This window comes from Apodemus sylvaticus, chromosome 9, assembly GCF_947179515.1.
Source record: "Apodemus sylvaticus chromosome 9, mApoSyl1.1, whole genome shotgun sequence".
NCBI classification, from domain to species: Eukaryota; Metazoa; Chordata; class Mammalia; order Rodentia; family Muridae; genus Apodemus; species Apodemus sylvaticus.
The window spans coordinates 7,830,019-7,851,817 of NC_067480.1; the positions used below are offsets into that span (position 1 = coordinate 7,830,019).

A 21,799-nucleotide genomic window follows, 5' to 3' on the forward strand; every position below is an offset into this window, starting at 1 on the left:
TGATTTCCCCTTTTCTGGCTCCCCACTCCCCGAAAGTCCCATAAGCCCTCTTCCCTCCCCCTGTTCCCCCATCTACCCCTTCCCACTTCCCTGTTCTGGTATTCCCCTATACTGCTGCACTAGTCTTTCCAGAACCAGGGGTCACTCCTCTGTTCTTTTTGGACATCATTTAATATGTGGATTATTTATTGGATATTCAAAGTTCTAGGCTAATATCCACGTATCAGTGAGTGCATACCATGATTGATCTTTTGAGACTGGGTTACCTCACTTAGTATGATGTTCTCCAGCTCCATCCATTTGTCTAAGAATTTCATGAATTCATTGTTTCTAATGGCTGAATAGTACTCAATTGTGTAAATATACCACGTTTTTTGTATCCATTCCTCCATTGAGGGATACCTGGGTTCTTTCCAGCTTCTGGCTACTACAAATAGGGCTGCTATGAACATAGTGGAGCATGTGTCCTTATTGCATGCCGGGGAATCCTCTGGGTATATGCCCAGGAGTGGTATAGCAGGGTCCTCCGGAAGTGTCATGCCTAGATTTCTGAGGAACCACTAGACTTATTTCCAAAGTGGTTGCACCATCTTGCAATCCCACCAGCAGTGGAGGAGTGTTCTCTTTCTCCACATCCTTGCCAACACCTGCTGTCTCCTGAGTTTTTAACCTTAGCCATTCTGACTGGTGTGAGGTGAAATCTCAGGGTTGTTTTGATTTGCATTTCCCTAATGATTAATGATGTTGAACATTTCTTAAGGTGCTTCTCAGCCCTCCGATGTTCTTCATGTGAAAATTCTTTGTTTAGCTCTGTAGCCCACTTTTTAATGGGGTTATTTGATTCTCTGGGTTCTACCTTCTTGAGTTCTTTGTATATATTAGATATTAGCCCTCTGTCGGATTTAGGGTTGGTGAAGATCCTTTCCCAATCTGTTGGTTGACATTTTGTCCTTTTGACAGTGTCCCTTGCCTTACAGAAACTTTGTAGTTTTTGAGGTCCATTTGTCAATTCTTGATCTTAGATCGTAAGCTATTGGTGTTCTGTTCAGGAACTTTCCCCCTGTGCCCATGTCCTCAAGGGTCTTCCCCAGTTTCTTTTCTATTAGTTTCAGTGTGTCAGGTTTTATGTGGAGGTCCTTGATCCACTTTGAGTTGAGCTTAGTATAAGGAGATAAGAATGGGTTGATTCGCATTCTTCTGCATGCTGACCTCCAGTGGAACCAGCACCATTTGTTGAAAAGGCTATCTTTTTTCCACTGGATGCTCCTTTTTCGAAGATCAAGTGACCATAGGTGTGTGGGTTCATTTCTGTGTCTTCAATCCTATTCCATTGATCTGCTTGCCTGACATTGTACCAATACCATGCAGTTTTTATCACTATTGCTCTGTAGTAATGTTTGAGGTCTGGGATACTGATTCCCCCAGAAGTTCTTTTACTGTTGAGAATAGTTTTAGTTATCCTGGGCTTTTTGTTATTCCAGTAGAATTTGAGAATTGCTCTTTCTAGCTCTATGAAGAACTGAGTTGGGATTTTGATGGGGATTGCATTGAATCTGTAGATTACTTTTGGCAAGATGGCCATTTTAACTATATTAATCCTGCCAATCCACGAGCATGGAAGATTTTTCCATTTTCTGAGGTCTTCTTCGATTTCCTTCTTCAGAGATCTGAATTTCGTGTCATATAGGTCTTTCACTTGTTTGGTTAGAGTCACCCCAAGATACTTTATGCTATTTGCGGCTATTGTGAAGGTTGTCGTTTCCCTGATTTCTTTCAGTCTGCTTATCCTTTGAGTATAGAAAGGCTTGAGTTGATTTTGTAACCAGCCACTTTGCTGAAGTTGTTTATAAGCTGTAGGAGTTCTCTGGTGGAGGTTTTTGGGTTGCTTAAGTATACTTTCATAGTATATGCATATAGTGATAGTTTGACTTCTTCCTTTCCAATTTGTATCCCTTTGACCTCCTTATGTTGTCTAATTGCTCTAGCTAGGACTTCAAGAACTACATTGAAAAGATATGGGGAGAGGGCAGCCTTGTCTACTCCCTGATTTTAGTGGGATTGCTTCAAGTTTCTCTCCATTTAGTTTGATGTTAGCTACTGGTTTGCTGTATATTGCTTTTACTATGTTTAGATATGGGCCTTGAATTCCTGTCCTTTCCAAGACTTTTAGCATGAAAGGATGACGAATTTTGTCAAATTCTTTTTCAGCATCTAATGAAATGATTATGTGGGTTTTTTTTTCTTTGAGTTTATTTATATAGTGGATAGCATTGATGGAACCATCCCTGCATCCCTGGGACGAAGCCTGCTTGTTCATGGTGGATGATCGTTTTGATGTGTTCTTGGATTCGGTGGGCAAGAATTTTATTGAGTATTTTTGCATTGATATTCATAAGGGAAATTGGCCTGAAATTCTCTTTCTTAGTTGGATCTTTGTGTGGTTTTGGTATCAGCGTAATTGTGGCTTCATCGAAGGAGTTGGGTAGTGTCCCTTCTGTTTCTATTTGGTGGAATAGTTTGAAGAGTATTGGTGTTAAGTCTTCTTTGAAGGTCTGATAGAATTCTGCAGTAAAACCATCTTGTCCTGTGCTTTTTTTGGTCGGAAGGCTTTCTATGATGCCTTCTATTTCTTTAGGGGTTATGGGTCTGTTTAGATGGTCTATTTGATCCTGATTTAATTTTGGTATTTGGTATCTGTCTAAGAAATTGTTCATTTCCTCCAGATTCTCCAGCTGTGTTGAGTACACAGCTCAACTATTTGCAGTAGGATCTGATGATTTTTTTAATTTCCTTAGTTTCTGTTGTTATATCTCCCTTTTCATTTCTAATTTTGTTAATTTGGATACTATCTCTGTGCCCTTTGGTTAGTCTGGCTAAGGGTTTATCTATCTTGTTGATTTTTTCAGAGAACCAGCTCCTAGTTTTGTTGATTCTTTGTATGGTTCTCTTAGTTTCTACTTGATTGATTTCAGCCCTGAGTTTGATTATTTCCTGTCTTCTTCCCCTCCTGGGTGAATTAGCTTCTTTTTGTTCCAGGGCTTTCAGTTGTTCCGTTAAGTTTCTAGTGTATGATCTCTCCAATTTCTTTTTGGAGGCACTCAAAGCTGTGAGTTTTCCTCTTAGCACTGCTTTCATTGTGTCCTATAGATTTGGGTATGTTGTGCCTTCATTTTCGTTAAATTCTAAAAAATCTTTGATTTATTTCCTTATTTTTATTAGAGTATAGTTCAGTTTCCATGTGTATGTGGGCTTTCTGTTGTTTTTGTTGTTATTAAAGACCACTTTTACTCCATAGTGATCTGATAGGAGGCATGGGATTATTTCGTTCTTCTTATATTTGTTGAGGTCTGTCTTGTGACTAACTATATGATCGATTTTGGAGAAGGTACCATGAGATGCTGAGAAAAAGGTATATTCTTTTGCTTTGGGATGAAAAGTTCTATATGTATCTGTTAAATCCAATTGGTCCAAAGCTTCAATTAGTTTCACTGCCTCCCTCTTTAGTTTCTGTTTTCCTGATCGGTCCATTGAAGAGAGTGCAGTGTTGAAGTCACCCATGGTTATTGTGTTAGGTGCAATGTGTGCTTTGAGCTTTAGTAAAGTTTCTTTTATGATTGAGGGTGCCCTTGCATTTGGAGCATAGATGTTCAGGATTGAGAGTTCTTCTTGTTGGATTTTTCCTTTGACCAGCAAGAAGTATCCTTCCATGTCTCTTTTGATGACATTAGGTTGAAAGTCAATTTTATCTAATATTAGAATGGCAACTCCAGCTTGTTTCCTGAGACCATTTGCTTGTAGAATTGTCTTCCAGCCTTTTATTCTAAGGTAGTTTTTGTCTTTGACACTGAGGTGTGTTTCCTGTATGCAGCAAAATGTAGGGTCCTGTTTACATAACCAGTCTGTTAGTCTATGTCTTTTTATTGGAGGAATTGAGTCCATTGATGTTAAGAGATATTAAGGAGTAGTGGTTATTGCTTCCTATCATTTTTGATGTTGATTTTATACTTGTGTGGTTATCTTCTTTTGGGTTTAATGAAAGAAGTTTAATATCCTGCTTTTTCCAGGGTATAGTTTCCCTCGTTGTAATGATGTTTTCTCCCTATTATCCTTTGTAGGGCTGGGTTTATGGAAAGATACTGTATAAATTTAGTTTTGTCATGGAATATCTTGGTTTCTCCATCTATAGTGATTGAGAGTTTCTCTGGATATAGTAGTCTTGGCTGACATTTGTGTTCTCTTAGAGTCTGCATAAGCTCTGCCCAGGATCTTCTAGCTTTCATGGTCTCTGGTGAGAAGTCTGGTGTAATTCTGATAGGTCTTCCTTTATATGTTACTTGCCCTCTTTCTCTTACTGCCTTAAGTATTCTTTCTTTGTTTAGTACATTTGGGCTTTTGATTATGATGTGATGGGAGGTATTTCTGCTCAGGTTCAGTCTGTTTGGAGTTCTGTAGGCTTCTTGTATATTCGTGTATTTCTCTCTTTAGGTTAGGGAAGTTTTCTTCCATAATTTTGTTGAAGATATTTGCTGGCCCTTTAAGTTGTAAATCTTTACTCTCATCAATGCCTATAATCCTTGGGTTTGGCTTTCTCATTGTGTCCTGGATTTCCTGGATGTTTTGGGTTACAAGCTTTTTGCATTTTGCATTTTCTTTGACTGTTGAGTCTATGGTTTCTATGGTATCTTCGGCATCTTTCTTCTATCTCTTGTATTCTGTTGTTGATATTTGCATCTATGGCCCCTGATTTCTTCCCAAGGTTTTCTATCTCCAAAGTTGTCTCCCTTTCTTAGTTGTTCCTACTTCTGTTTTTAGATCCTGGATGTTTTTGTTCAGTTCCTTCACTTGCTTGTTTGTGTTTTCCTCTAATTCTTTGAGAGATTTTTGTGTTTCCTCTTTCATGACTTCTGCCTGTTGATCAAAGTTCTCCTGTATTTCTTTAAGTAATTTTTGCATTTCCTCCTTATTGCATTGGCTACTAACTTATGACCCATATTCTCCTGAATTTCTTTAAGTGATTTTTGTGTTTCCCTTGTAAGGGCTTCTAGCTTTTGATCATTTTTCTCCTGAATTTCTTTAAGAGATTTATTTATGTCCTTCATGTGTTCCTCTAACAGCATCCTGACCAGTGATTTTAAATCCAACTCTTGTTTTTCTGGTGTGTTGGAGTATCCGGGACTTGCTGTTGTTGGAGAATTGGGTTCAGATGCTGCCATAATGCCTTGGTTTCTGTTTGCCTTTAACCATCTGGTTCTCACTGGTCTTAGATGGTCTTATTGTCACTGGCTGGTGCTTCAACCTCCTGTGGACCTTTAAGGTTATTTCCATGACATTGGATTACTGGGTTTCCTTTGGCACAGATTGCTGATATGCTGCCTTTCTCTTTTGTGCCTTTGGAGCCCTGCTGAGTCTTGCCTCAAGCAATGTTATACTTGGGTTGTCTCAATGAACCAGGTGTTCCCCTACTGCTCTGTCATGGAGCGAAGATGGCTGCGGAGAGTCACTCCCTCTGTTGATCCTCACGTAGGACACAGGCCCCATGACAGGCTGGCTGGCAAATGAACCGCCTATGTGCTCAGGTCCTGGGCACAGGCAGACCCCTGGCAATTTGCACCCCCAGAGATCTTAAGCTCGGGTTAATACAGTACCTAGTGATGCTTTTCTACCCCAGCAGGCAGCAAAGATGGCCGCGGGGAGTCACTCCCTCTGCTACTCTCCACATAGAACATAGGCCCTACGACTGGCCACCTGGCAGATGAACCACCTATGTGCTCAGGTCCTGGGTGCCGGCAGACCCCTGGCTGTTTGCACCCCCCCAGAGATCTTAAGCTCAGGATAATACAGTACCTAGTGGTGCTTTTCTGCCCCAGCAGGCAGCGAAGATGGCCGCAGGGAGTCACTCTGCTGCTCTCCACGTTGGACACAGGCCTGCCGACAGGCCTGCTGGCAGATGAACCGCCTATGTGCTCAGGTCCTGGGTGCAGGCAGACCCCTGGTGGTTTGCACCCCCCAGAGATCTTAAGCTCGGGTTAATACTGTACCTAGTGATGCTTTTCTGCCCCGGCAGGCAACGAAGATCTTTCCTGGTTTTCTGTCATGAACTGTTTTGCTGTTATGCAAAAAGGACAATAAACATTTAAAGTGAATGAAACCACTCAATCCCTGAACTATAGCTCACACACTGTCTTTATCTAAAAAAGATTTATTTTATTTTATTTTTTGTCTGTTTGCTTGAGTATATGAATGTGCACCGTATAACACAGAGGTCAGTAGGGTTCATCTGATACCTAGAATCTGGAATTTTGAGGTCTTGTAAACTGCCCAGTGCTGGGGTTGGGAACCTAACTCGGGACCTTTGCAGCAGCAACAGGCGTCTGAAAGCTGTAGGCCATCTTCTCCAGCCCAAGCCGAGGACCTTTTAGTACACTGCATCATTTCCAAACGGCTTGCAAACACCATACCAAATGTAAAGACTTTTTTCTTAGAAGAATCAAAAACCATGGGGGCTGTAGAGATGATGGCTCAGTGGTTAAGAGCACTGACTACTCTTCTGAAGGTCCTGAGTTCAAATCCCAGCAACCACATGGTGGCTCACAACCATCCATAATGAGATCTGATGCACTCTTCTGGTATGTCTGAAGATGGCTACAGTGTACTTTTAATTTTAGTTAAATACCTTATGCTAAGAAAAGGACTGTGAAGACATGGGTGGGAGGGGTGGGGTAAATTGGGCTGGGGTGGGAGAAGAAGAGGCATCCTCAACAAAACTTGGTGATGTGCAGACTGATGTCAGGAGTAACTCGAATAATTGTTTCCCTGCTCCTTTTAAAGTTGGATTGATTAACCACACGGGCTCAGATTCTACCACTCTTAGTAAAACCTGGCCTCCTGAATATACTCGCGCTCAGATTGCACATCTTTCAGGGTCAATAGCACCTCACCTGGGAGTGGGGGTGGGGGGGAGGGGAGAAACTGAATCAATGCATGGATACTCGTTCAAAACTCAACTCACAGAATTGGAGTTTGATAAATACTAGTTTCAAAAGTTAAAAAAAAAATCTATCTTAGCTTGATGATGTATGCCGATATTCCAGCATTTGAAAGTCTGGCTCAGAGGGAGTCCCAAGATGAGCCTTGGTTACATAGCAAATTCCTATGATATGATATCAAAATGATATTGTAGCATTTCAAACTATTTACAGTTAAAAGATCAAATTTCAAATTCACCTACCCTGTTTACTAGTTTTGTAGGCACTTGTGCTAGTTGAGGTGTCACTTTCTTACAGAGTTGTGAATGAATTAATCAATTTTATGTGATACTTAGATAATTGTGCCTACATTCCTTGCTTCTTAGATATATCTGTGCATATCCATTTGGAAAAATTCATAGTTAAATCATATAGATGTCAACATCTGAGTGAAATATTAATCTAGTAATAGTTACTTGATTTAATCACATGTATTAAAAAACAAGCTGTGGTTGAACTCTCTGATCATGTTCAAATATTATATGTTCTGTTGAGAAAAAAACCTATTGACAATCAGTGAACTAGTGTTACATTTCCCACACTTGCTTCTGCTCTGCTATGGCAGAGCAGTAATTTAGGAAACTTCAGTGAGGGCTGGGGTTAATGGATAAGTGTTTCCTTTGCAAACATGAGGAGCTGGGTTTGATCTCTAGCACCCAGATAAACCCAGGCCTCTGTAGGCAGCGCATGTTGTGTGCAGTCCTATAATCTCAGTGCTAGAAAGGCAGAGGCAGAAGGATCCTGGGGGCATGTTGGCTGACTAGTCCAGCCAAGTCAGCTCCAGGTGCAGTAAGAGGTCTCACTTTGAAAGATGTGGTGGTGGCGGGGCAGGGTGGGCTGGATAGAAGGCTTAGCATTTCAGAGGATTCGGTTTGCTTGGGAGCATCACATGGATACTTACAGCCTCCTGGAACTCCAATTCCAGGGGACATGACCTCATCTTCTATCATTTGTAGCACTGCGTACATGTGGTACACAAACATTCGAGCAATCAGAACACCCTGAATCATAGATAGTAAAACAAACAAAATATTTTTAAATTGTTTTATGTATATGGGTACTTTGTTTGCACGAATGTCTGTTTACCAGATGCTTGCCTGGTATCCTTAGAGGCCAGAAGAGGTCATCAGTTCCCTGGAACTGGAGTTACAAAAGGTTGTGAACTGCCATCAGGTGCTGGGAATCACACCGGGTTCCCGGGAAGAGCAGCACTTAAACCACTGAGCCATCTCTCCAGCGCTGCCCCCTGCCCCGCCCCTATTGTTAATTTTTTTTAAAAAAAAGGTATTGAGCCTTAGAGATACATTTATCTCTGAAATGTAGATACACAGACAAAACAATCTTTAGTGAAAGACTGCACATCGACCTTTTTACAGTGCATTTTCATGTGCACCACAGCCCGCATTGTAGACTTGCGTGTTATCTGGGTCTTTAAACTTTACCAGAGTCTTGCTTACTACATTTTCATGTTTTTAGTTGAGTTAAAAACACACACACACACAAAGTTTTCTTATCTCAAATTCAAAATGTCTCCACATATCTATATACAGTGATTTCATTGTTGAAACTTGGAAGGAAACTTGCTTTGTAAGAGAATTTTACTAGGAATTGAACAGGAAAAGACACTAAAACTTTAGTGTGGGGGGGAGGGGCAGGGGTGGTGGTTCAATTTTCTTAATTTTTCTCATGACTAGCTAACTTTCAGAATAATTTCTAACACTTAGTATGGACCTTAATTTAATTCTCAGTATATAGCATTAAAATTATTATATGCTAATTTTGCCCTTAATTTCCTTTTTAAAAAAGTATTAATTTGTTTTATCTGAATGGGTGTTATGTCTGCATATATGTCGGTACCCAGTGGAGGTCAGAAGAGGGGACTGGATCATCGGAACTGGGACTACAGGTTCCAGTGGTTGTGACCCACCACATAGGTGCTGGGAACTGAACCAGGGCTTTCTGGAAGACCAACCAGTACTTATAACCATTTCCAACCCTTTGTCCATAATTTTCAAATAAGCAAACACTTTATTTATTTATTGAGAGAGGGGTACACATACCATATGAGGCATGCCTGTGGAGATCAGAAGACAACTTGTAGTTTTTTCCTCCTTTCATGGTGGCTCAAACTTAGATGAGCATTCTTGGCTTCAAGGAGCTTTATTCTCTGAGCCATCTCTCCAGCTTCTGCCATTTCATTTCTTTATATCTTGATGCAGTTATAAAATTTATAATTTATACATTTATTCAGTATTAGTAATCTATTATAAGCTAAGCATTATAGAATTTTCTATTATAAATGTTTTGTAAACATATAAAATTTTTAACTTTTAAATGTATTTTTACTTATATGTATGAGTGTATGTCTGCACATATATGTGAATATGTGCACCATATTCATGTAGGTGCTCATAGAGGCTAGCAGAGTGTGACAAACCTCTTGGAGCTGGAGTTACAGGTGATTGTGAGCTGCCATAGAGGTGCTGGGAACTGAACCTGGGTCCTCTGGAAGAGCAGATACCATATGAGGCATGCCAGTGCTCCTAACTGCTGAGCCACCTCTCTAGCCTTGGTTTATGCTTTTTATATGTTTTCAGGAAGTTATATCTTATGTAGGCTTGCACATACGCTCAAGGATTTGTTAGACTATGCAGAGCACTTTAGAGATGTTGTGGAACAGATACCCCTCCCTCTACCCATTGTCTTTTCTTGAAACTAGACAGTTCCTCTTGTAGATAACTGGAATTAAAATGTACATCTTTAGGAATGGCTCCAGTCATGTGGTAGGGAGTAACTGGGAATTAACATTGCTTCCTAATAAATAAACCAAGTGCATGCTAATGCAGATGTATTGTGAAGACACACTGCCTCTTCCCAGCAGACTACTTACAGTACTTTGCGTGCATGTGTATTTCTGTGTATAAATCTTGACCCTGCACCCCTGCACTTAATCATGAATCTAAAATATCTCCTAGAAGTAGGTTGATAAAAAATAAGGAATAAATGATTAGAATCTACAGAAGTGAGCATGACCCTGCTAGGACACGGAAGCAGCATGGTAGCATGGCTGCTGTCTACATCCAGGAGAAGGACTGAAAGGTAGGAGCGTAGCATACACCGAAGGCAAAGCGTCCTCACTCACTCCGTGTGCCACTGCATTGGCTGTAGCGAGAGTTGTCACCAAGGTCAGAGTATGGTTAGCAAATAAGAAGGTCAGTGGTAAACTGGGAGTGGGAAGATATGCATTCTGATCTGTGATTCTGACCATGATGTAGCTTGGGCTAGGCAAGACCCTGGGCTGAGACAGTGCCCGTGGGAATAGAAAGAAGATGGCTCTAAGCATAGCCTGCAGACCAGAATTTCAGTGTTGAAACTTGAAGGTTTCAACTTGTAGCAGATGGCTCAGAGGACTTGTAATGAGCATCAGTGTTGTGTACATGAGTGTGGAGATGTGCCACGGCATGTCAGGGCTCACACAGCAAGTTTTGGGAATCGGTTCTCTCCCTCTGTCATGGGTTCCGGGGATTAAGTACCAGTTGTCACCAGGTGATGGTGGTGCATGCCTTTAATCCCAGCACTTGGGAGGCAAAAGCAGGTGGATTTCTGAGTTCGAGGCCAGCCTGGTCTACAGAGTGAGTTCCAGGACAGCTAGGGCTACACAGGGAAACCCTATCTCGGGGGAAAAAAAAAAATACCAGTTGTCAGACTTGACTGCAGCCATGTTTATACAGAGCCATCTCCCTGGCCTAACATAAGGAGTTTTACATCGAGAAATGGGATTCACTGCTGCACCATAGAGGTGCAAAATGCTGGCTTTGAGCTGGCTGTTGTGGAAGAGAAAATTGTGAATTCAATGTTTTTAGTCTTGATTTTTAAGGCAGTAGAAAAGAACCAATGTATTCAATCCAGTTAAATTTTGGAGGAAAGATGATAGATTGACTTCAGACTTTTTTTTTTTCCTTTTTTTGAGACAGGGTTTCTTTGTGTAGCCCTGGCTGTCCTGTAACTCACTCTGTAGACCAGGCTGGCCTCGAACTCAGATATCTGCCTGCCTCTGCCTCCTAAGTGCTTGGATTAAAGGCATGAGCCACCACTGCCCGGTGACTTCAGACTCTTAATACAGAATCATCATTGCTTCTACAGTATATGATATTGATAGAATACTGTGGGTTTTTAAATGTGTAATGCATAAGGTAATCTGTTCAAATCTATCTAACTTGTGGGTTTTTAAATGTGTATGCATAAAGTAATCTGCCCAATGTCTATTGACTCTCTTATTAGACATTTAAAGTGTAATCATTTTGTTAAATACTGATAGAAAGTATCACAGCAAAATCCCTTAGCTTGTTATTTTAGAGGTTTTTTTAGGAAGAGACTTATTATATACCTTCATGTCTTCATTTGTCACACCTGCTCTGGTTGCCTCTCCTTGACCTTTGGGGGTTACTATTTTTTTTTTGGTTGTTTGGTTGTTCTTTGTTTTTGTGACTTTTCAAGACACTTCCTCTGTGTAGCTCTGGCTGTCATGAACTCACTTTGTAGATCAGGCCGGCCTCAAAATCAGAGATTCGCCTGCCTCTGCCACTTGAGTACTGGGATATAAAGCATGCACCATGAGGGCCTGGCTATTTGATTGACCATTTTTACAACACGGTGATGCATGTCTTAGATACTAGGAGGCAGAGGTGGGCAGATCTCTTGAGTTTGAGGCTAGCTTGGCTCCACAGAGTGAGTTTCAGGACAGGCAGGGCCACACCAACCCTGTCTTGAAAAAACAAAAGGTAAAGAGAAGATGTGATTTATGGTGAAGTCAGTAGAGCCATTCGTCATGTCTCACCTGCACTCAGACGCCTTGGGACACATAAGAACAGCTCTCAAGTGTGTTTGAGGGTTTCTGTTAAAAATGAAATCCACAGGAATTATTCTTATAGACAAGAAAAAGTAACATAAAATTTAACAGTTGCATCTTGTTTTCCTCCTATTTCCCAAATAAGATAAATAAGATAATGAGAATAAGTTGAGTTAAACAACTTTACAAGAAATTTTTGTGTGTGTCAAAAACAATTTTATAAAGTCTGTTTTAAATTCTAAAGTGATGAAAGCTAAAAATGGTAAATAAATAAATAAATAAATAAATAAATAAATAAATAAACCCCTTAGGATAATGGTAACCATGGCATTTAAATATCTTCTATTTAAATTTTTTGTTTTATTTGTTTTTATTACTTTTTAATTGTTTTCTTTATATTCCAAATGTTGTCCCCCTCTCCAGTAGTCCCCTAAGGGTTCTTCACCCCATCCCCACTCCCCTTTGCCTCTGAGAGGGTTCTCCCACCTGCACTCCTCTCATCCACCCTCACTTAAGTGCATACTCTCCCACTGAGGCCACACAAAGCAGGCCTTTGCTACCAGGAAGGGGAAGGACAGGGAACTCAGACCAGCCCCTGTATGTTTGTTGGTTGGTGGCTTCTTCTCTGGGAGCTCCCAGGAGTCCAGATTGAGACTGTTGGCCTTCCTTCCTATGGGGGGTTTCCATCCCCTTCAGCTCCTTCAGTCCTTACCCTAAATCCTCCACAGGGGTCCCCAACCTCAGTTCAGTGGTTGGCTATATCTATATCTGTCTTAGTTGCTAGTAGCACCTCTGAGAGGACAGCCATGCTAGACTCCTGTGTGCAAGCACAGCATGGCATCAGTAATAGAGTCAGGGTTTGGTGCCTAGGCATGGGATGGATCCCAAGTCGGGCCAGGCTCTAGATGGCCTTTCCTTCAGTCTCCGCTCCATTTTTGTCCCTGCATTTCTTTTGAACAGGACCGATTCTGAGTCAGAAATTTTTGGGTTGGTAACCCTGTCCCTCCACTTGGGGCCCTAACTATCTACTAGAGGTAGTCTCTTCAGGTTCCCTCTCCCCACTGTTGGGCATTTCAGCTAAGGTCACCCCCATTGAGTCCTGGGAGTCTCTCACATCCCAGATCTCTAGGACTTTCTCGCTCTACTCTGCTCTCACCCCCACCCCAGCAGCTGCACATTTCCATTTATCTCCTGGCCCTTTGGGCTTCCCTCCTGTCTCCCTACATACCTGATCCTTGTAGTATTATGGGGGCATCTTTTGGGTACATACCCAAGAGCAGTATAGCTGGGTCTTCAGGTAGAACTATTTGCAATTTTCTGAGGAAGCGCCAGATTGATTTCCAGAATGGTTGTACCAGTTTACAATCCCAGCAGCAATGAAGGAGTGTTCTCTTTCTCCACATCCTTGCCAGAATGTGCTGTCACTTGAGGTTTTTTTTAATTGAATATATTCTTCATTTACATTTCAAATGCTAAAATCTTTCCTGGTTTCCCCTCTCCCTGAAAACCCCCAACACTTCCTCCCACCCCCTGCCTCCAAGTATATACCTCTCCACCCAACCCACTCCCACCTCCCCCCCCCCCCAATTTCCCTTTGTTGGGGCCTCTATTGAGCCTTCACAGGACCAAGAACCTCTCCTCCCACTGATTACCTACAAGGCATTCCTCTGCCTCATTTTTGGCTGAAACCGTGTGTACCCCTTGGTTGATGGTTTAGTCCCTGGGAGTCCTGGGGCGTCTGGGTGGCCGACATCTTCGTTCTTCCTGTGGGGCTGCAAACCTCTTCAGCTCCTCCAGTCTATCCTGTCACTTGAGGTAATCTTAGCCATTCTGATTGGTATAAGGTAGAATCTCAGGGTGGTTTTGATTTGCATTTCCTTGATGACTAAGGATGTTGAACATTTCTTTAAGTGCTTCTCAGCCATTCAAGATTCCTTTCTTGAAAATTCTCTGTTTACCTTTGTACCCCCCCTTTTTTTTTTTGGATTTGGTTTATTCAAGACAGGGTTTCTCTGTATAGCCCTGGCTGTCCTGAAAGTCACTCTGTAGACCAAGCTGGCCTCGAACTCTGAAATTTACTTGCCTCTGCCTCCCAGAGTGCTGGGATTACAGGTGTGCACCACCACCACCAGGCTGTACCCCATGTTTTCAAATTGGATTATTTGGTTTCTTGGAGGTTAACTTCTTGAGTTCTTTATATATTTTGCATACTAGTCTTCATTGGATGTGGGGTTAGTGAAGATCTTTTCCCAACCTGTAGATTGTCGTTTTTGTCTATTGACAGTGTTCTTTGCCTTATAGAAACTTTGCAATTTTATGTGCTCTTTCTATCTTGGCTCCCCTGACGTTCCAGGCCTATGGTAGAAAGTTTTGCCAAACAAAAAGTTGTCTTGTTTTCAGTGGAGCTAATTATCCAGTGAGAAACAAACTAGATGGAAGCCATAAAAAATCTTTGAAAACTGCAAAGAAAGAAAAGTCCAGGAGTTGAAATATAACCAAGGTGCACTGGAGGAGGCAGAAGAAAGGCGACGTGAGCTCAGGCCCAGTGTGGCTGCACTGAGACTCTCAAACATTAATAGTCATGTAGTTTCTGATTTGTTTAATCAAGTACCAAAAGAATACTGGCCTTTGATGGTAATAACACTACATTTCGATGCTTTTACAGCAATATTGGCAACTTCAAGAAGTATATAAGTTTTTTGTTTGTTTGTTTGTTTTTTAATTTCTGAAAAAAATTTTATTCCCTCCCAAAAAACCAACTACAATCAAAGGGGGTGAAAGGTCATGATTCTATTGTTGCCATAACAAAATCGGCTTAGAACTGGATCACTTGGCCCTTTCTCTTCTTGTCGCCTCCTAATTCAAAATGCTTGCATCTCTTAATAGCCAGCATCCTTTTAGACCTGCAGCTGGTGTCCACACACTCCAGTCTCAGCACAATCTTCTTTGTAGTCTTAGCCTTTTTGAGGAAAATAGGCTTAGTCTGCCCATCATAACCACTCAAGCCTTTAAAAATACCATATATATCAAACTGTATCACTAAGTAGAACTCTTTGGATATTTTCTCCAAAAACAAAAGTTGATGTTTGAGAGAGCTTTGTACACTGCCTGATATCACACAGGTGTGAATGTTTCTGAAACGTAGTATTTTACATGAAGAGTATATATAAGAGCCAGATTAAATGAAGCACAGTATAGTTGAGTAAGTGTACAATATTTTTGAATGTTGTGTGAAGCATTTAATTACTCCTGTAATTGATTTGTTTTTCTCTTCCTGGGTCTGATACCTCAGTAATCATTTTATAGTCCTTTTTAATGCTTGCTTGCTTGCTTGCTTGCTTGCTTAAGGCAGGGTCTCTCTGTGTAGCTCTGGCTGTCCTTGAACTCACTCCATAGACCAGGCTGCCCTTGCTCTAAGAGATCTGCCTGCCTCTGCCTCCTGAGTGCTGGGACTAAAGGTGTGCACTGCCACCATTGTCACCACCAAGCAGATTTTTGTATAGTCTTATAATTTTTTTCAGTTAAGGCCTTAGGTGTCCAACCTGGGGGAGGGAGGGAAGGGAGAGAAGGGAGGGGAGGGGTAGGGTTGCTGTAAAAGCAAGAGGCCCTGGGTTAGATCCCAAACACTCCCCATAAAAGCCGAGCAAGGCCATTGTGTCCATAGCCCTTAAAAAATACTCTGGAATAAATTCAGCTAAAGCTTTGATTGTGTTTCTACAACAGCTTGGCTATAATTTTATTTTGTTTTGTATTGTTTCTGAGGTAAAGTCTCAATATGAAGCCTAGGATGGCCTAGAATTCACTGTATAGGACAAACTGGCCTCGAATTCACAGAGATCCACCTGCTTCTGCTTCCGAAGTACTAAGATTGAAGGAGGCAGATGGATCCAGGGATCCTGGGAACTCAGTAGTCTGCGTGTCTAACAAAAATGTTGTTTCGTTGTGAGGATGCGGTGGTGGTTTTGTTTTTAGATGAAGTCTTGCTAGGTGGTAGGTAGCCCAGGCAGCTTCATTAAAAAAAAAAAATTTTTTTTTTATCTCACAAGTGTGGGATTATAGGCATGAGCTAAAAACTACTCTTGGCTGAAAGCTTCTTTTTGATTAAAAAAAATACAATGAAATAAATTCTACCAAGGCTTGATCATATTTATCCAACAGTTTTACTGTAATTTGGTTTGTTTTGTTTTGTTTTGTTTTTTGAGACAAGGTCTCAATATGTAGCTGTGGCTGTCCCAGAACTCACTATGTAGACGAAAGTGGCCAAGAACTAATCTGGTTCTTCAATATTCCAAGTACTGGCATTAAAAAGTGTTTGCTCCCATGCCTGGTGCTTAACTATAATATAATAAAAATACTTTTATATTGAATACTACATAGGAAATGAAACTATTTCTCCTATTCTAGGTCTACACTGTAGATAACAGAACTAAGGAACAGAGTAGTGCTTTTGGTGAAGTACATATCTTATAATCTTGATTGTATAATTGGAGTTTGGTTTAATTTTATTCTTGTTTTTCTCTCCATGTTTCTAGTATAGTTAAAGCCTCCCCATTGTTTAAATTATTGGCCTTTATGGTAAGCATAGAGTTCTGCTAATACATATCTTTGAAATACATAAAACAAAATGGCTCAGTTTAATAGTTCTTGGTCTTGTTTAGTGGGACAAGTCCCTACACTATTCTCTGCCAGCACAGTGACTGTTTCTCCTGCATCCAGGTGCCTCTGCTGTATGCTCTCCCTCTATTTATGTGTATATGCTCAATTTGTATAGTGTAATAAACACACTGTGTTTAACGTGCTTTTACAGAGTCAAGCGTCTCATCATAAAGGATGTTTGCTGTAAAGCCCTTGTACAAACTCTACAACGGTATTACAACTCTTTGATATTTCTTTGTCTGACTGATATGTGTAAGATGATTTTATCTAAATTGTCTGATATATTTATGGTGTAAGCTGTATTTTTCTTTTCTTATTGTAGATTCAGAAGAGGCTCAGTCTGTAAATCCTTCTAGTGTTGATGAAAATATTGACTCAGAGACAGAGAAAGACTCTTTCGTCTGTGGACGTAAAATCCTCCCAAGCAAAGCCCCGCTGCCTTCTGCACTGGATGAGTATGAGTTCAAAGACGAGGACGAAGAGGAGACGAGTAAGGTGATGGACGACAGGCACGTTCTGAGGAAAGAGCAGCGGAGAGAGAACGAGTCTGAGGCAGAAAGGAGTGGTCTGTTTGCAAAGCAGGAGAAAGCCTTCTATCCTAAGTCCTTTAAAACTAAAAAACAGAAGCCGTCCAGGGTTCTGTACTCTAGTACTGAAAGTTCTGATGAAGAGGTTCTTCAGAACAGAAAGATTTCTACAGCATGTTCTGTTGCTGAAACATCACATTCTGATATGCAAGCCAAAAAAGAATATGAATACAAACAGAAAGGCAAAGTTAAAAGAAAATTAAAAAATCAGAATAAAAACAAAGAGAACCAAGAGCTGAAACAAGAAAAAGAGGGGAAAGAAAATAGCAGGATAACAAACCTGACAGTCAACACTGCGCTGGATGGTTCAGAAAAAAACAGAGAGGAGGGGAGCTTCAGGAAATCTTTTAGCTCAAAGGATGACACTTCATTACACTTATTTCATATTTCCACTGGTAAATCTCCTAAGCATTCCTGTGGATTAAGTGAAAAACAGACAGCACCACTGAAGCAAGAACACACAAAAGCATGCATATCCCCAGGAAGTTCTGAAATGTCATTGCAGCCTGATCTCACTCGGTATGATAATGCAGAAGCCGAGTTCTTGCCAGAAAGTTCAAATGTAAAATCTTATAAGCACAAGGAAAAAAACAAACATCAGAAAGATTTTCACCTAGAATTTGGTGAAAAATCAAATGCCAAAATAAAAGATGAAGATCATAATCCAGCGTTTGAAAACTCAGACTGCACCCTGAAGAAGATGGATAAAGAGGGCAAAACACTAAAAAAACATAAACTAAAACATAAAGAGAGGGACAAAGAAAAGCACAAAAAAGAAGGTGAAGGTGAAAAGGAAAAATACAAAAATAAGGACAGTGCTAAAGAGCTACAGAGGAGCATTGAATTTGACAGAGAGTTTTGGAAAGAAAATTTTTTTAAAAGTGATGAAACTGAGGATCTCTTTTTAACTATGGAACATGAGTCTCTAATAGAAAAAAAGTCAAAAATGGACAAAAACATGAAAGATGATAGGTCAGCTAAGGAAAGACATGTCTCAAAAGAGAGGAACTTTAAAGAAGAACGGGAAAAGACTAAAAAGGAAAGTGAAAAATCTCTTAGGGATGAAAAGCTGAAAGATCTAAAAGAAGAAAAAGACAGTGTATCGGCAGAGAAGGAAGCGGAGTGCAGCTCCACCAGTGCGAACCAGGAAGCCGCAGGCCTACATTCGTCAGAGAAGGAAATGGACACTGAGAAGCAAGAAAGGCACACGAAAGAAAGGGAAAAACCTGACAGGCGCTTTCAGACTAAGGAAAAAGAGCTTGACAGGGCCGAAAGGAAATTTTCTGAAAAAGAAAAGAAGATAAAACATGAACATAAGTCAGAAAAAGAGAAGCTGGATTTTAGTGACTGTGCTGACAGAGTGAAAGAGAAGGACAAGCTGTACTCACACCAGACAGAAAGGTGCCACAAGGATGGTGAGAAGATGAAAAGCACTGTCAGAAAAACTGACGACAGAGAGAGGAACAGAGAAAAGGCGGAGAGAAAGCACGACAGAGAGAAACCTGAGCGAGAGCGGTGTTTAGCAGAAAGCAAAGAAAAGCACTTAGAGAAAAGAAAGCAGTCAGACAGCAGTGAGCAGTCCAAATCAGAGAAGGTCAGAAATAAAGACAGAGACAGGGAAGGAGAGAAGAAGGAGAAACTTCGAGATAAAGAAAGTATAAATGTAACTAACTTGAGACATTTCCAAGAAGAGAGAAAGTCAAGTATAGGAGACAACAGTAGTAAAACCCAGCATGAGAAAGCTCTGTCCCTTAAAGAAAGGGCAAGAGATGAGCCTTTGAAAACTCCAGATGGAAAAGAGAAAGATAAAAAGGATATAGATAGATACAAAGAGCGAGACAAACGCAAAGAGAAAGCCCAGCTAAACACTTTAATCAGACTAAAATCTGAAACAGAGAAGCTTAAACCTAAATTATCACCAGCATCAAAAGATACTCGACCTAAAGAAAAGAGGTTAGTAAATGATGATTTAATGCAGACAAGTTTTGAACGAATGCTCAGCCTTAAAGATCTAGAAATAGAACAATGGCACAGAAAACATAAGGAAAAAATTAAGCAAAAAGAAAAAGAACGATTGCGGAATCGTACTTGTTTAGAACTTAAAGTAAAAGATAAAGAAAAAGCAAAACATGCACCCACTGAATCCAAAAATAAAGAACTTACCAGGTCAAGAAGTTCAGAGTTGACTGATGCTTATAATAAGGAGAAACAATCTAAAGATGTTGGAAGTAATCGGTCACAATCTGTTGACAACAAAAATGTATTAAATTTAGGAAAGCCATCCTACATTTCAGAGAGTAGCTCAAACCGGTCTCCTAGGTCAGAAGGTGAGAAGCTAGGTCTTAGCTCGAGGTCTGTGTCCATGCTTTCTGTTGCTAGCTCAGAAGACTCCTGCCATACAGTGACAACTCCAAGGCCTCTTGTTGAGTACGACTCTGACTTTATGTTAGAGGGCTCAGAATCTCAGCTGTCATTTTCTCAGTCACCTTTTTTGCCAAATGCCAAATCTCCAGCTCTTTATGAAAGAGAGCTGGAGAGTCTCACTGAACTACCAGAACGACTTAAACCACCGTATGTAAACAGACTTCCAGTATGCCATCTCAGGTCATCTTCTGTGGAAGATGTTAAACTAATTACTAATGAGGTAAGACCTGCTGTAGAAATTAGAAGATGTAGCATGCCTTCAGTCATTTGTGAACCCATAAAACATTTCCAAGTATCAGAAGAAAGCAGTCAAAGCAACTTAGCTATGCCAAGAGAGACTTGTCCATCTCCCAAACCTGAAGTGTCTTCAGCAATACCTGAAAGAGGCCTTTCACATGTGTCTGACTTACATCCTAACTGTACAGGCTCTCCAGCGAGGTCTGTGAATAGCAGCTATATTTCATCTGATGTAAATGTAATCAAGAGTGCTACTCTTATGGGTACAGTAATTGACAGTTCAATGCCTTTGGAACCATCTAATCAGGTTGGAGTGATCCAAAGTAAATCATGGGAGGTACCTGTAGATAAACTGGAGTCTTTAAGTACCAGTGACTTTATCTGTCCAGATTCTAGTACATCTGATCAAGATGCCTCTGCTCAGAGTTTTTACAATTCAGAAAACAAAATGTTAAGAGAACAAAATACTGATTGCTTACCTCTGCACCAGCCTGAACTGCCAGGAAACTCATGTGCTCAGGACCCAGCTTCCTTTCTGTCTTCACCTCAGCCCTGCTCTTTTTCCAGCCAATCACTGACAGATGCTGACTCTGTTCCAAAACCTGTCTCTTTGTCATATGCTGCCAGTCAAGAGCCAGGTGTTGTACAGCAGAGAAGTGCAGCTCAGATGACCAGTTCTGTTTTAGATAGTGATAGTAACTTTGCAAAGGATGTGGAGAATACATTTGTCTTAGCCGACATTCAAAAGACAAATTCTTTTGTACCAGCTTACTCTGAAAGCACCGTGCAGGAAACACCCCCCAGCGTTGAGAAGGCCGATACTTTGCTTGTGTTGCCATCAGAAAAGGACTGCAGTGGGAGCGATGCTGCTCAGGTAAACACACACTATGCATTTAGCAAACTCGTGTACAAGTCTTCCTGCAGCCATGAAATTGAGAAGGGTCCAGATGACACTCAAGTCATTTTACATGAAAAAGAAAACAAACTGCAAAGTTTGGTCTTAACTCAGTTGAGTAAATGTGATTCTGATTTGTATGAAATGAATGCAGGAGTGCCAAAAGGAAACCCGAGTGAACAGCAGAACCCAAAGCATGGGCCTGACAGCGAGAAGTACTCGCTTTCCACGGAAGATGAAGAGTCTCAGCAGAGTACCTTGTCAAGTGTGGAAAACCATCCACAGCAGTCCACCCAACCAGAGATGCAGAAATATGACCAGCTCAGTAAAGCAGAATTAGAGGAGAATGCTGAAGATGATAAAACCGAAAACCAAACCCCTCAGAGAATGACTAGAAACAAAGCAAGTGCAGTAGTCAATCAAAGCAAGCAGATTCTTGCTGGCTGTACACTTTTAGCAGAGAAAGATAATGAGTCCTCCCCTAGGGGACGAATCAGACTCACTGAAGAAGATGATCCTCAGATCCACCATCCACGGAAAAGGAAAGTGTCACGGGTCCCTCAGCCTGTACAAGTGAGTCCCTCTTTACTACAAGCAAAGGAGAAAACTCAGCAGTCTCTAGCAGCCATTGTAGACTCGCTGAAACTAGATGAGATTGAGCCATACAGTTCTGAGAGAGCAAATCCATATTTTGAATATTTGCACATAAGGAAAAAAATTGAAGAAAAACGCAAGTTGCTATGTAGCGTTATTCCTCAAGCGCCTCAGTATTACGATGAATATGTAACGTTTAATGGATCCTATCTCCTGGATGGAAACCCCTTAAGCAAGATTTGTATTCCTACAGTAAGTAATTCGTTACTCAATATGTATTTCAACACTGTCCTAAGGGTTTAGCTCAGTGATGGTGTCCTGCTCTCCCATACTGCAGAAGGCCTTGGCTTTCAGTCTCTAGTATTGGGGAAATGTGTAATGCAAGCTGCTTATATCATTTTATGTTTCCTAGTAGTTAATATTTTAAATGATAAGTCAGTATATCCAAAGTGTTCAATATATAACCAAGATACAGTTATTTGAGATATTTTACTTCTTTGTTTCCACAGAGTTTGAAGTACTTAACATACAT

General features: G+C 40.8%; 1 protein-coding gene across 7 annotated transcripts in view; it reads left to right on the forward strand.

Annotated features, from left to right (window-relative positions):
* Positions 1-21,799, forward strand: part of Ankrd12 (ankyrin repeat domain 12) — a 107,718-nt gene that overhangs the window by 72,281 nt on the left and 13,638 nt on the right. For 6 of the 7 annotated variants that reach the window (XM_052193498.1, XM_052193499.1, XM_052193501.1 and 3 more), the window contains one exon: positions 16,853-21,519. In XM_052193498.1, coding sequence (XP_052049458.1) covers positions 16,853-21,519 — 4,667 coding nt within the window. Of the gene's footprint in view, positions 1-16,681; positions 16,742-16,852; positions 21,520-21,799 lie in introns of all 7 variants that reach the window. The other variant, XM_052193503.1, reaches the window with a different exon arrangement.